Genomic DNA, 13,222 nt, shown 5'->3' on the forward strand with positions numbered 1-13,222 from the left:
ATTCTCTTGTGACGGGAGACCCTACGGGTACTACGCAGACATCGATAACGACTGCAGAATCTTCCATGTCTGCAATCCTGTCGCTGACTTCACCGGAGAGGTATTTTTTTCTCGTTTTTTTTTCTTTATTCTTTATCTATATGTCTTTCGTTAATTTTTTGTTGCTTTTTGTTTTATATTTATCGTTTCCTTACCTTTTTGAGTCGTGGATGGTATTGTAGATTTTGTTTTGTTATTGTCAGGAGGTCTTATGTAATTGAGGGAAGGAGGCTTGGATTTGCAGTTCAACTTAATATTTTTTTTCGTTTTCATCAAACGACTCCGTTTAGTTGAAGAAACTCATCATCTTATGTTTTTCTCAGTCACTAACTAATTACTTATCCATTTTTTTTTAACAAATGCATTGTTTGCTGACACGTATCTTTCTATACAAAATCATACATTATACTAAAAGATGAATACACATTTGAATGGCTTCGTAAGAATTTTAGTGTTTTATGTTTGCATGAAGGATCCCTCATGCTATCAGTACATTTCACAGCCAGTAATATACCAGTGCTTCTGTCTTTGGGGAAAGTATATAAAACTGGTAAAAGAGAAATTTAAAGAGAGCAACAGAAAGAGGAAGAGGCCCTTGGAATATAGATATAGGTATAGATATAGATATAGATATAGATATAGATATAGATATAGATATAGATATAGATATAGATATAGATATAGATATATAGATATAGATATAGATATATAGATATATAGATATAGATATAGATATAGATATAGATATAGATATAGATATATAGATATAGATATAGATGTAGATATAGATATAGATATAGATATAGATATAGATATGGATATAGATATAGATATTTAGATAAGAGAAAGTATGAGTGTTGAACTTAATCAGCAGTATACAAGTCGATTTTAGTTAGCGTAGAGGCACTACATGGGAGTTAAACATTTAACTCGATTAATCAAACCCAATAACCTTATATGGTATATGTTAGAGCAGTTCTTCATCACGTTTATCAACCCCGACATTCCAAAGTTTAACTTCAAGTCAACTTGATAACTCCTCTTTAGTATTAGCCCCACTACACCCGACTTTTAACTTAGAATTTACTGTAAAACAGAAAACAAAACGGCTACCACCAAACGGCTGAATGCTAAGGACTTTTTTTTCTTTCTTTTTTTAGAATTGGGCATCCCTCTCCCTGTAGCCCCAAAGGGAGCATTCCTAAACAAAGTAAAGGCATAAGAGGGTCTAGAATGTGTTTTCCAACCAGTACCCTAAGGTTTGGGTCGTTTAATGTGCGTGGATGTGGTACAGATGAGAGTAAAAGGGAAGAGATAGGCAGTATGTTTGTGAGAAGAAAGATGGATGTGTTGGCATTGAGTGAAACTAAGTTGAAAGGGAGGGGCGAGTTTGAGTTTGAGAGTGTAGTTGGGAGGTTCTCAGGAGTAAAGAGAGGGCGAGGGAGAAAAAGGGGTGGCTATACTAGTAAGTGAAGAGATAGGTAAGCGTGTAGTGGAGTGGAAGGAAGTTTCTTTAAGGTTAATGTGGATGAAGGTGAAACTGGGAAGGGAGATGTGGGTTTTTGTAAGTGCATATGGGCCTGGTAGTGAGAAGAGTGTAGAGGAAAGGGAGGCTTTTTGGATGGATTTCAATGAGTGCATTGAGGGATTAGGGAGAAAAGTCAATGTAGTTGTATTGGGAGACCTTAATGCTAGGGTAGGGATTGAGCCAACAGACGGAGTGGTTGGTAAGTATGGAGTTCCAGGAAAAATTTGTAGTGGAGAGTTGATGTTGTAGGTGTGTCAAGAAAGAGAGTTGATAGCAAATACAGTGTTTCGGAAGAAAGTCAAGCATAAGTACACATGGGAGAAGGTGGTGGATGCAAGGGTGGTAGATAGAGCGTTAACGGACTATGTAGTGGTAACCAGGAGTATAGTAGGAAGAGTTAAGGATATACATGTTCTAAGGGGAGAGAGTGGGGGAATATCAGATCATATTTTGGTGGAAGGTAAGTTGAGAGTGGAGGGTAGATGGAGATAGAGGAAAAGGACAGAAGGTAGGGAGGTGCTTAAAGTCAACTGCTTAAATGAGAAACAAAAAGAGAAGGAGTACAAGAAGAAGCTGAGAGAGGAGTGGGAGGGAGTGAAAGATAGAGTAGAACTAGAAGTGGAGGAGGAATAGGGATGGTTCAAGGAGGGAGTCACAAGGTGTGGAAAGATGGTGTGTGGAACAAGGACGATGGGAGGAAATAGAAGGAAGGGTAATGAATGGTGGGATGAGGAAGCAAAGAAGGTTGTAGAAGAGAAGAAGCGAGCTTTCACAACTTGGTTACAAAATAGGACGAGGGAATCATATGTGAGGTACAAAGAAAAGATGATAAGTAAAGTATAAGATAAAGGAGGCAAAGAGGAGAGCAGATGTGAAATGGGGTAAGAGTATGACAGAAAAATTTGAAAGTAATTAAAATATGTTTTGAAAAGATATTAAGAGAGGAAGAGGAGGCGAATCAAGTAGTGAAGAAAAGGTAAAAGGTGTAGATAGTGATGATAATGGAAGAGAAGGCAGTAAGAGGGAGATGGGCAGAGTATATTAGAGAGTTGCTAAATGTGAAGGAGGATAGGGAAGGAAACGTAGTTGCAGTGGGAAGCGCTAAGAAAATGAACGTGATGAGTGAATAAAATAGAGGAGAAATGAGGAAAAATGAAGTGAAGGCAGTTGTTAAGATGATGAGAGCAGGTAAGGCACCTAGGTTGGATGGATGTCATGCAGAATGTCTGAAAAAAGGAGGTACAGTGATGGGGGATTTACTGGTGAGGTTACTTAATGTTTGTTTAAGAGAGGATAGAGTGCCGGAGGACTGGAAGAGTGTCTGTATAGTTCCATTTTACAAGAGGAATTGGGGCAAGTGTGAGTGTAGTAGTTTCAGAGGGATCAGCTTGTTAAGTTTAGTTGGGTCTTGATTGAGAGGTTTAGGAGAGGAACAGAGGGAGTAATTGGTGAGGAACAGTGTGGGTTTAGGACAGGTAGGGGTTGTGTAGATCAGATTTTTGTGGTAAGACAGACATATGAGAAAGGTATAGGAAAAGGTATGGATGTTTTTTGGGCTTCTGTGGATCTGGAAAAAGCTTATGACAGGGTAGACAGGAAGGCACTGTGGGAGGGATTACAGATATATGGGATAGGAGGAAAGCTGTTAAGAGTAGTCAAGAGTTTTTACGAGAGTAGTAGAGCTTGTGTTAGGATTAGAAATGGAGAGAGTGAGTGGTTTGAGGTAAAGGTGGGACTTCGTCAGGGATGTGTTATGTCGCCTTGGCTGTTCAATTTATACATGGATGGAGTGGTGCGAGAGGTAAATGCAAGGGTAGTGGGTCGGGGATTGGAGATGGTTAAAGAAAATGGAGAAAAGTGGGAGATAAGCCAGCTGTTGTTTGCTGACGACACTGCGCTTGTAGCAGGATGAGATTAGGGTTTGAGGAAGTTAGTGACAGAGTTTGAGAAGGTGTGCGAAAGAAGGAAGTTGAAGATAAATGTGGGTAAAAGTAAGGTAATGAAATGTACAAGGGGAGAAATTGGTAGCAGGCTGGAAATGAGTATTAAGGGAGAGAGACTGGAGAAAGTGGATAGTTTCTGATACTTGGGTGCGAATGTGGCAGGAAAGGGTGGAGTGGAGGTGGAGGTAGAATGTAGATTGAGAGAAGCGAGTAAATGCCTTTGGGGATTAAAAAGTGTAATGAGAAATAGACATTTAGAAATGGATGCTAAAAGGAGATTGTATGAAGGAATGATTGTACCGACAGCACTGTATGGGGAAGAAACATGAAGCATAGGAGAGGAAGAAAGGAGGAGTTTGAATGTGTTTGAGATGAGGTGCCTGAGAAGTATGATAGGGGTTACTGGGCTGGATAGAGTGAGAAACGAGCAGATGAGGAAGAGAACGGGGGTGGAAAGGGAGCTGGGAGATAGGGTTGATGAAAGAGTATAGGTATGGTTTGGACACATGGAAAGAATGAGCGAAGAAAGAATAGTAAAAGAGGTGTGGAAGACAGATGTGGAATGAGTGAACATGAGGGGGCGACCTAGGATGAGATAGATGGATGGGGTAAAAGGGGCTTTGGGAAAGAGGGGAATGTCTGTTGAAGAAGGACGGGAGAGGACAGAAGATAGGGGTGAATGGAGAAAGGTTGTGTATGGATGATGCTGTGATACATAAGGGGGAGTGAGTGGGGGATGGGGGATGAGGGAGTATGTGTGAAAATAAATTGACACAGCCCGAAGGGATTTCTCCATGTCTTCTTCTTTTCTGCATGAGAGGACGGAGAGGGGGATCGCCGATTTAATGAAGCGGCCTTGCTGTGGATGTGCTGTGTCTTGCGACACTGCTTCTGACCCAGGGCAGTGGGCGAGATGCAGGGATGACCCGTCATCCAGGAGGTGCCAAGATAAGAGGGAGGGAAGGGGATGGATGGGAGTGGAGTATGTTGGGGATGGAATGGGTGGGAATGGTTTTTATGCCTTTTTTTTGGCTACCTCCCTTGTAAGAGGGAAAAAGCCTTTGGTATACGTATAATTTTTTTTTGCATCTGACCTAATTATGGACCAAAAGGTCTCATATCGGCATGCTCCTCCTTTATAATTCTTTGTAAAATAGTCACATATCCAAGGGTTCGACTCTCAGCGACAGCGGAACTTGTTACCATTTGTCGTAACTTCATTCAGTTCTTCTTGTGGTGACGTCATCTTGGATCTTTGCAGGTTGCCAGCATGGAGCACTTTTCGTTCATGTGCGGAAACCATACCGTCTTCAGCCAGGAGTCGCTGACCTGCGTCCATGAGGATGAGGCCTTCCCCTGTGAAGAATCGGCCACTCTTTACGATGTCGTCAACGGAGAGTTTGGCAAAGTCTTGATCGAGTAACTTTAACAGATGTTCTTCGCCTGATATGAGGAGGCAACGACGACAAGGAGTAGGAGGAGGAAGAGGAAGAGAGGGGGAAGAGGAGGAGGAGAAGGAGGAGGAGGAGGAAGAAAAGGGGGGTATTTAGTGGGTAGCAGAAAAGTCAAAACAGTAATATTAATAAACGACTCTTGTTTAGATAGCATGATATTTCCTTTATATGAAGAAAAGACCAATGTGTAAGTTCAGGCTGAGTTTGATGCAAGACAAGTCAATGTAAATACAAGTGTCCTCCATTGATTACGGCCACATATAGTTAATTTCATTCTCCCCTCAGCCCAAAGGAAAATAAAACCATTGGAAAACGTGCATGTTATAAAGGTGTCATGATTTTGGGATGCCATATTATAACAATGAAGACTAAACGTGTAAAAGTAAGATTTATTAATTATTCTTGGTTGTCTTTATTAGTGATATATTTCCTTATGAAATTTCAGCCCTATTTTGGATGATTTTTGAACGAGGAAATACGTGTTTTTTCACAAAAAAGGAACTAAAAATTTAAGCAGCAAACTTGATTAAAAAAGAGGATAATAAAAAAGTTCATCTAAGATGAAGGCCGAGGATATATGACTTATAGGTAACATATTTGTGAGGTAAAGAAATGGACATTGGAGCAGTAGGTTGAGGAAAACTTGATACACAAGATCTTTTATGTTGCTGTAGACACTTACAAGAAAACATGTTTTGACACATCCAATAACTTTTCCTTAGTAGACATTGCTACAAACAATGCAAAAGGAGAACGCAGTCCACAACAATATATACATACATTACACGAAGATCCCACTGTCGGAGTGAAAAACACGCCGACAGTGTGATCTTTGTGTGATCTACAAATGTGCTGCCACATTTCTCTCTAGTGAATAGACATACATATCTATGTGTAAACGCAGACCTTACATAGATCCTAGAAGGTGATGGGCTTACGTGGTAGAGATCTTTGCCGTCATCATACTGGTTACAATTCTTCACCAGCATCGAGATCACCCGGACTCTAGAAGGAATGAGAGGACTCTAGAGTGAGTCAGTTTGAAGAGAAATAAACATTGTTTTAGAAATAGGATAAAGAGGTGGTAATGATTTTTTTTTCTTTTGTCAAGGTACCTGTCGCTTTTGTGAGTAATTTATCATGTTCTCCTGATGATGGCATTGTGACGAAACGTTGCTACTTGTGACTTAGTATTCATTGATGTTATTGCTCTTGTTGTGTCATAGTATACAATATTCTGGTATTTTACATAAATACTAAGTTTATAAGTAGATAAAAACTGGTGATTACGATGGTGACTTTACTCGGTAAAATGTTTTGTAATGACAATGATGACGATGTTTTCACTAATGACAACATGACTTTATGACAACCATTTGGATCTTTTTCTTTTTCTTTCCTTTCTTTCTTTTCCTCTTTCTTCTTGTTCTTGTTTTTGTTCTTCTTTTTTCTTCTTCTTTTTCTTCTTCGTCTTCTTTACCCTCCCAGTGCGGTGGCATACATCCTTGTGTTTATTCAGGCGGCCCCGTCGCTTGCAAAGTAGTATCAGTGTTATCGACGCTATTAGATTACAGTGATACAAACATGTGATTAATACATTAAAGTTAGGCCTACAGCGTGCCATGGCTGCAAAGCTGATACTAGTTTTGTAATAAAGAAGTTGCAAGATTAAAGTGTTTTGTTTTCTAGCAGATAATCCTGTATTTTAACCGTATGTCTCTGAGGTTTATTTCAAGAACATAAGAACATAAGAATGGAGGAGGCTGCAAGAGACCATAAGGCCTACACTGGGTACTTCCGTGTCCATTACCATCTGTCATTCCTATCAATAAAGTTATCTCATCTTCTCTTAAATCAACCAATAGTTTCATCGCTCACTATATGGTTACTAAATCTATTCCATTTGTTAACCACTCTCTTGGAAAATGAGTTCTTTCCTATTTCCTTTTTAAAACTAAATTTGTCCAATTCTAGTTCATGTGGTGTCTCGATGCCCTCTGACTGGGTAACCGCAATTCCATACTATATGACAACGGTCCCTGAATCCCTCTGCAGGTCTTTCCTGGAAGAAATGCCGGACTTCTGTCTGTGTTATGTAATATATATCACGAACACAGAAATATATACATACATATATACTGTATATACATATATATACAAATATATATATATATATATATATATATATATATATATATATATATATATATATATATTAGCTTTCGTTCTATGTTCATGTAGCTGATGATAATAGAAACGTTTAACACAACAATAAGCTGTGTAAGTAATTCATCAAATATGTTCAATAATATGTATTTTTCTAATATTGTATGTCAATAATCACACAGTTATAAACATATATGAACACTTCCTCTTTATAAACATTCTCTGTGTGTAATATAATCATGATATGGACAGCACCACACTTCATACATGCATAAAGTGTATATTCCTGTTCACCTCTTTAATATCGTAACGTAGTAGACATTTGGAATTTGTATAGACAAGTATGGGGAGACGAAGGAAGGGAAACAAGGAACCTTGTAAGTTCCTTTATTGTGATTGTAACCGTTCAATCGACCGTTTTTGTATTGTGTATTTCTCAAGACAAAAAACAAGAGAAAGACGTAAGTCAAGACTAGTCGAGTGAAGCGTTACAATCCCAATAAAGACACTTGCAAAGTCCCGTACTTGTCTTGTCCTCGTCATACCGTAGTTGGTCAATTCTTGTTCAGGGTAGTTTGGTGTACCCAACGTCTGTTCCTATTCGTTCACAGTGGGGTGACTATCTCATTGATTTGGTGAGGGAGCAAATGACAATGAATATCCGACATACATCTCAGGAACGTGGGCTGTATACAAGATATCCAAAGAATATAAGGACGGCTGATCATATTCGCACCAGCAACTTTGCAAGTGGGAAACATCACATTATGACATTGCCTTCGTCAGAGCCACGTCTGATTGGCTATATGACCTCAAACGTTCAATGCAGTAGCCAGTCAGACGCAGTTATAGGTATGCTATCATAACATGAGGTTTATTAATGGTAGAACAACTGGGACGAACTTGAGTCAGTAGGTGGTAGGCAACATCCAAACTTAAAGGCATTGCTTTATGGAGCTTTGTTGACGACAGAGGGCCTCGTAATACTTTTGGTATTCTTTGGTGCCTCTGGTAACTCAAAGATGGCCCATCTGGAGAATGTCTACTTCCCTCACACTACACGCGTTTCCTATACACAAGAGTAAACTTTACATCGAAATGTGTCATTATAGACCTTTATGACTCTTGATATTGACAAGAAAGTGGGGTCATATCGAAGTGTCCCCAATAGTCAAAGTAATCAAGATCATGACGCTGCTCTGATCGTTACCTGACACACCTGATGTACTGTTCCTTTTGGAGCTATACTTTCCAAGGAATATCTAACGTGAATCTTTCCATACCTTCATCTAAACTAGATCTATTCCCATTCTAAGGCTGTTATGTGTGTGTGTGTGTGTAAGTGACTGCTACAGTACCAACATGCAAATCACAAGTCTTGTGGAATTTGAATCTAATCTATGATGCTATCTGGGTCTAACTGGCTACTATACCTAAACATATTTTCCTATTCTCATTATCCTTTTACATCCCGAATTCCTGCCATAGTTATAACAAAATCATATAAATATGTCGAGAATGTCTTCTTTGGAACTTTGATATACACCCGAGAGTGAGTTAGTTCTTCCAGGAATGGCTTCGGTAGTGAAGAAGGCTATTTACTTTCGTGGTATGTGTTGATAACGAATGAAGGACCAAACCGGCAAAACACATCTCCCAGGACGACAAAACATATCAGCAACACATGTGAATGTTCTCTCCAATAACTCTTCCACTAAAAAAGGATGTTTTTGGTTTCATTTAGATCACCTGAGACTTTGTTATCTGTTTTTATCAGGATGATTATATCATAGGCAAATGTACAACTTCCTCAGTTACTTCATCTGGACCTCTTCCACACCAAGGTCCACTACCTTATGGTCTCTACAAGCACGACTGACAGCGTCAATGCGTCCTGAGAGACTGCATCATGCAAATGGAGTTGGTGTTTCATTGACTCATTAATTATTGCTTATTATTACTAAATAAGATGAATCAGGTAGAATAGGAAGTACGTGAATATCATAGATTACTTTTCTTTAACACGAAATACCTGAAACGCCAAAAATAATTTGTATAACCCATCAATTAAATGAAATAAAGAAATCACCTCGTGGTGAATGCTGCATTGCGACTGGAAAAGCTGTCGTTGGATCGTAGCTGAAGATTTCTGTTGTTATGAATAACTATTAAACGGCTCTCAAAGGATAAATTGATCCATATTCAATATTCCATAAATTGTCATTAGTTAGATGAATCATGGCAGTAATATCGCTATTAATACGACGATGTTGTCGCCACTATTTTGAAAATACACAATCGATCATGTACGGCAATAGTCTGTAAATGACTAAATCTCTTTTAAACTAACTTAGTCATAGCCAATTTAAACTTAACTAAGCTTTGGTAAGGTAAACTAAGGTAAACTAGATTAACTTGATTAACTAAACCAAACTTAACCTAACCTAAATCAACCTAACCTATCCCAAGGCCTGTGGATACTATATTGCAACGATAATTTCGTCATCGTAACGGCGATCCTCTTTTGTTAACTTAGTTTCGAGTGCATCAACCATAATTTTCTTTTGTATATACATCATCCAATATCAGATATTAAGAAATATATATTGTAGATTGAGGTAAAAAATCAATGTCGTAATTATTAAAAAACTGCTACTTTGTTTTCTATGAAATGTTGCACAAAAGAAAACAAACGCCTGAATAGCATTTTAAAAGGGGTGACTTTAGATGTTTAAGAAATCATCACATCTTGGAAACAAATGCATCTTGTGATGAAATGGATTAAGAAGAAGAAGAAGAAGAAGAAGAAGAAGTAGAAGAAGAAGAAGAAGAAGAAGAAGAAGAAGAAGAAGAAGAAGAAGAAGAGGGAAGAGGGAGAAGAGGAAGAAGAAGAGGGAGGAGAGAAAAAAGAATGAGAAAAAGTCGACTTGCGTGAAACTATATGAAATTGACAACCATAAGGAGAGTAGCTTTGAACGGAGGAGCTACAAGGGTGATGGGTCTACGCCAGGAAGCGCTGAGTAGCTGCGGCCGAAGCCGTCACCTTACCCTGTGCGCTTTGGGGACTATTGGGGCAGGTAACAAAGAGTCACTGCTGGGAATGGGAGAGGAGTGCGGAATTCGAACCCACAACTAATCGAATGCGAGATCAGCACGCTTCCGATTCAGAGGGGAGGAAACTATTTTTATTATTATTTTTTCGAAGTGTGAGTCTTGAAAATGAATGTTGAAAATCTGTTCATTCTAATAACTGAAAAGAGAAGCATGGATCTTGTTTCGGTGGAAGTGAGGCCCGAAAATCATCTAGTAAATATCTGGACAAAAAAGTGACAAGCCGTCCACGAAAAAGAAAAACTCAGATGTTGATGTCGATCGTCCTCGCTTCAAGTTCAGATCCAACGACAGCCACACTTTTGTCCGAAGACTTCAAGACTACCGCAAGGAAAATCCTCAGACTCGGAAGACGACGCCCATCAGGACAAGAACAACAGCGAGGAGGACTTACAAGCGTCAAGGGACAGCCGTCAAGCGAAAATGGCCAAGGACGCAAAAGAGGAGCTATGAGTAAGCTCCTGGTGCAGTTCTGCACCTTCGTCAGCAGTCTTCGCGGATGCTCCTCCCCGAGCTCGAGCCGTCAAGAAGAGGCTTCCGAGGGTCCCGTCGAGAGGATGCCGACGAAACGGATCCTGAAGGCCAACCGGGAATAGGCCCGTGGCTTCGGCACCCTCGACTGGTCCACCGTCGGAGTTCTGGGAGTGGGCTCCTTCGGTAAGGTGATCCTGATCCGGAACGAGAAGACGAAGAAGTTAGTCACCAAGAAGGTGGTCGTCCTGAGAGCTCCTAAGGGCCCCTTCGTCGGCGAAGAAGTGCTACACTTCCAGATCAGGCACCCCAACGTCATCACCCTGTTCTGCTGGGAACGGGCCGAGAACAGGAGCGAGTTACTCGTGGAGCAAAGGCTCCACCTATTTATGGAGTACTGTCCAGGAGGCGACGTGAGGACCGCGATCGACAAGAACCTCAGGACAAAGGACGCCCTAGGCTACTTCCACCAGCTGATGGTCGGCGTCGAGCACCTCCACGAATGGGGCGTGGCTCACAGGAACCTGAAACCCGCCACCTCATCCGGATGAAGGACCGGGTCATCAAGATCGCCGACTTCGGCTTGGCCGAGGTCTTCGTGGTCGGCGGCTAGGAGGTCCGACTCGAGGGCATCGTTGGCACTCCGGCATATATGGCACCGGAGATCATCAGGGCGCCGACCTACCTCGGGCCCCCTGTCGACCTGTGGTCCTGCGGGGTCATCCTCGTCAACCTGCTGACCTGCAGAATGCCCTGGAGCCGGACGGTCGAGAAAGACGACGACCTCTTCCTTATGTGGGTCGAGAAGGACCCGAAGACGGAGGACCTGCCGCCCTGGATCCTCTCGGGCTCTGGTGGACCTCCTTCTGGAGCCGAATGCCCTTGGGAGGCTCTCCGGCAGGAGGAAGTTTCGTGGTCAAGAAAGGAAGGAGGACTGAGGCCACCGACGCGTCAAGGGACAGTAGCAGGTCAATAAACAGCTCTCGCCCTAAGGAAAAAGAAAAGAGAAATGAAAAAAAGAGTCAAGATTCTCTAAGTCTCACTCGTTCTAGAAAAAAAAAACACGAGAGAAAAAAAAAGACTTCTGTTCCAGAATTAGCATCAGTGAAAAAAAAAAAAAAAACAGCGCTCGCCCTAGGGAAGAAGAAAAGAGAAAAAAAATCCATATCAAGATTCTCTAAGTCTTACTCGTTCCAGAAAAAAAGCGAAAAAAAGAAGAATTCTGTTCCACAATTAGCATCAGTGCAAAAAAAAAACAAAAAAAAAAACCCTCAGCTGAATAAAATCACCTGATCAAGTAACAACAAAAATATAATAAAAATCACATTTTAAGGATGATGGTTATGATGATTATATTATTTCATTAACCGGAAACCCACAACCCCATAGTCGTCGTGGGGTAGGAAAATGCACGCAGGTTCCAGTGGGTGGGAACATTACATCAGGTGCGTCGACGTTTAGAAGTGATTACATAACTTCCTCCTACCTCTCTCTCTCTCTCTCTCTCCCTCTCTTATTCTTCTAATTTTACAAATAATAAGTACATATACCATAAGAGAGTGAGTTGAATGAATGAAATCCAAATACACTTAAATGTATATTCAAATAAACACACACACACACACCACACACACACACACCACACACACACACACACCACACACACACACACCACACACACACACACCACACACACACACACCACACACACACACACACCACACACACACACACCACACACACACACACCACACACACACACACACACACACACACACACACACACACACACCACACACACACACACCACACACACACACACCACACACACACACACACACACACACACACACACACACCACAAACACACACACCACACACACACACACACACACACACACACACACACACCACACACACCACACACACACACACACACACACACACACACACACACACACCACACACACACACACACCACACACACACACACCACACACACACACACACACACACACACACCACACACACACACACACACACACACACACCACACCACACACACACACCACACACACACACCACCACACACACACACACACACACACACACCACACACACACACACCACACACACACACACCACACACACACACACACACACACACACACACCACACACACACACACACCACACACACACACACCACACACACACACACACACACACACACACACACACCACACACACACACACACACACACACACACACACACACACACACACACACACACACACACACACACACACCACACACACACACACACACACACACACACACACACACACACACACACACACACCACACACACACACCACACACACACACACCACACACACACACACACACACACACACACACACACACACACACACACACACCACACACACACACACCACACACACACACACCACACACACACACACCACAAACACACACACCACACACAC

General features: G+C 41.4%; 1 protein-coding gene across 2 annotated transcripts in view; it reads left to right on the forward strand.

Annotated features, from left to right (window-relative positions):
* Positions 1-6,637, forward strand: part of LOC143024606 (U-scoloptoxin(01)-Cw1a-like) — a 39,149-nt gene extending 32,512 nt beyond the window's left edge. For both annotated transcript variants that reach the window (XM_076183463.1, XM_076183464.1), the window contains 2 exons: positions 1-100; positions 4,772-6,637. The exon at positions 1-100 is cut by the window's left edge and continues 121 nt beyond it. In XM_076183463.1, coding sequence (XP_076039578.1) covers positions 1-100; positions 4,772-4,933 — 262 coding nt within the window. In that variant the 3' untranslated portion in view covers positions 4,934-6,637. The remainder of the gene's footprint in view (positions 101-4,771) is intronic.
* The last annotated feature ends 6,585 nt before the right edge of the window (positions 6,638-13,222 follow it).

This window comes from Oratosquilla oratoria, chromosome 4 (assembly GCF_046742065.1).
Source record: "Oratosquilla oratoria isolate Oo_2021 chromosome 4, ASM4674206v1, whole genome shotgun sequence".
NCBI lineage: Eukaryota > Metazoa > Arthropoda > Malacostraca > Stomatopoda > Squillidae > Oratosquilla > Oratosquilla oratoria.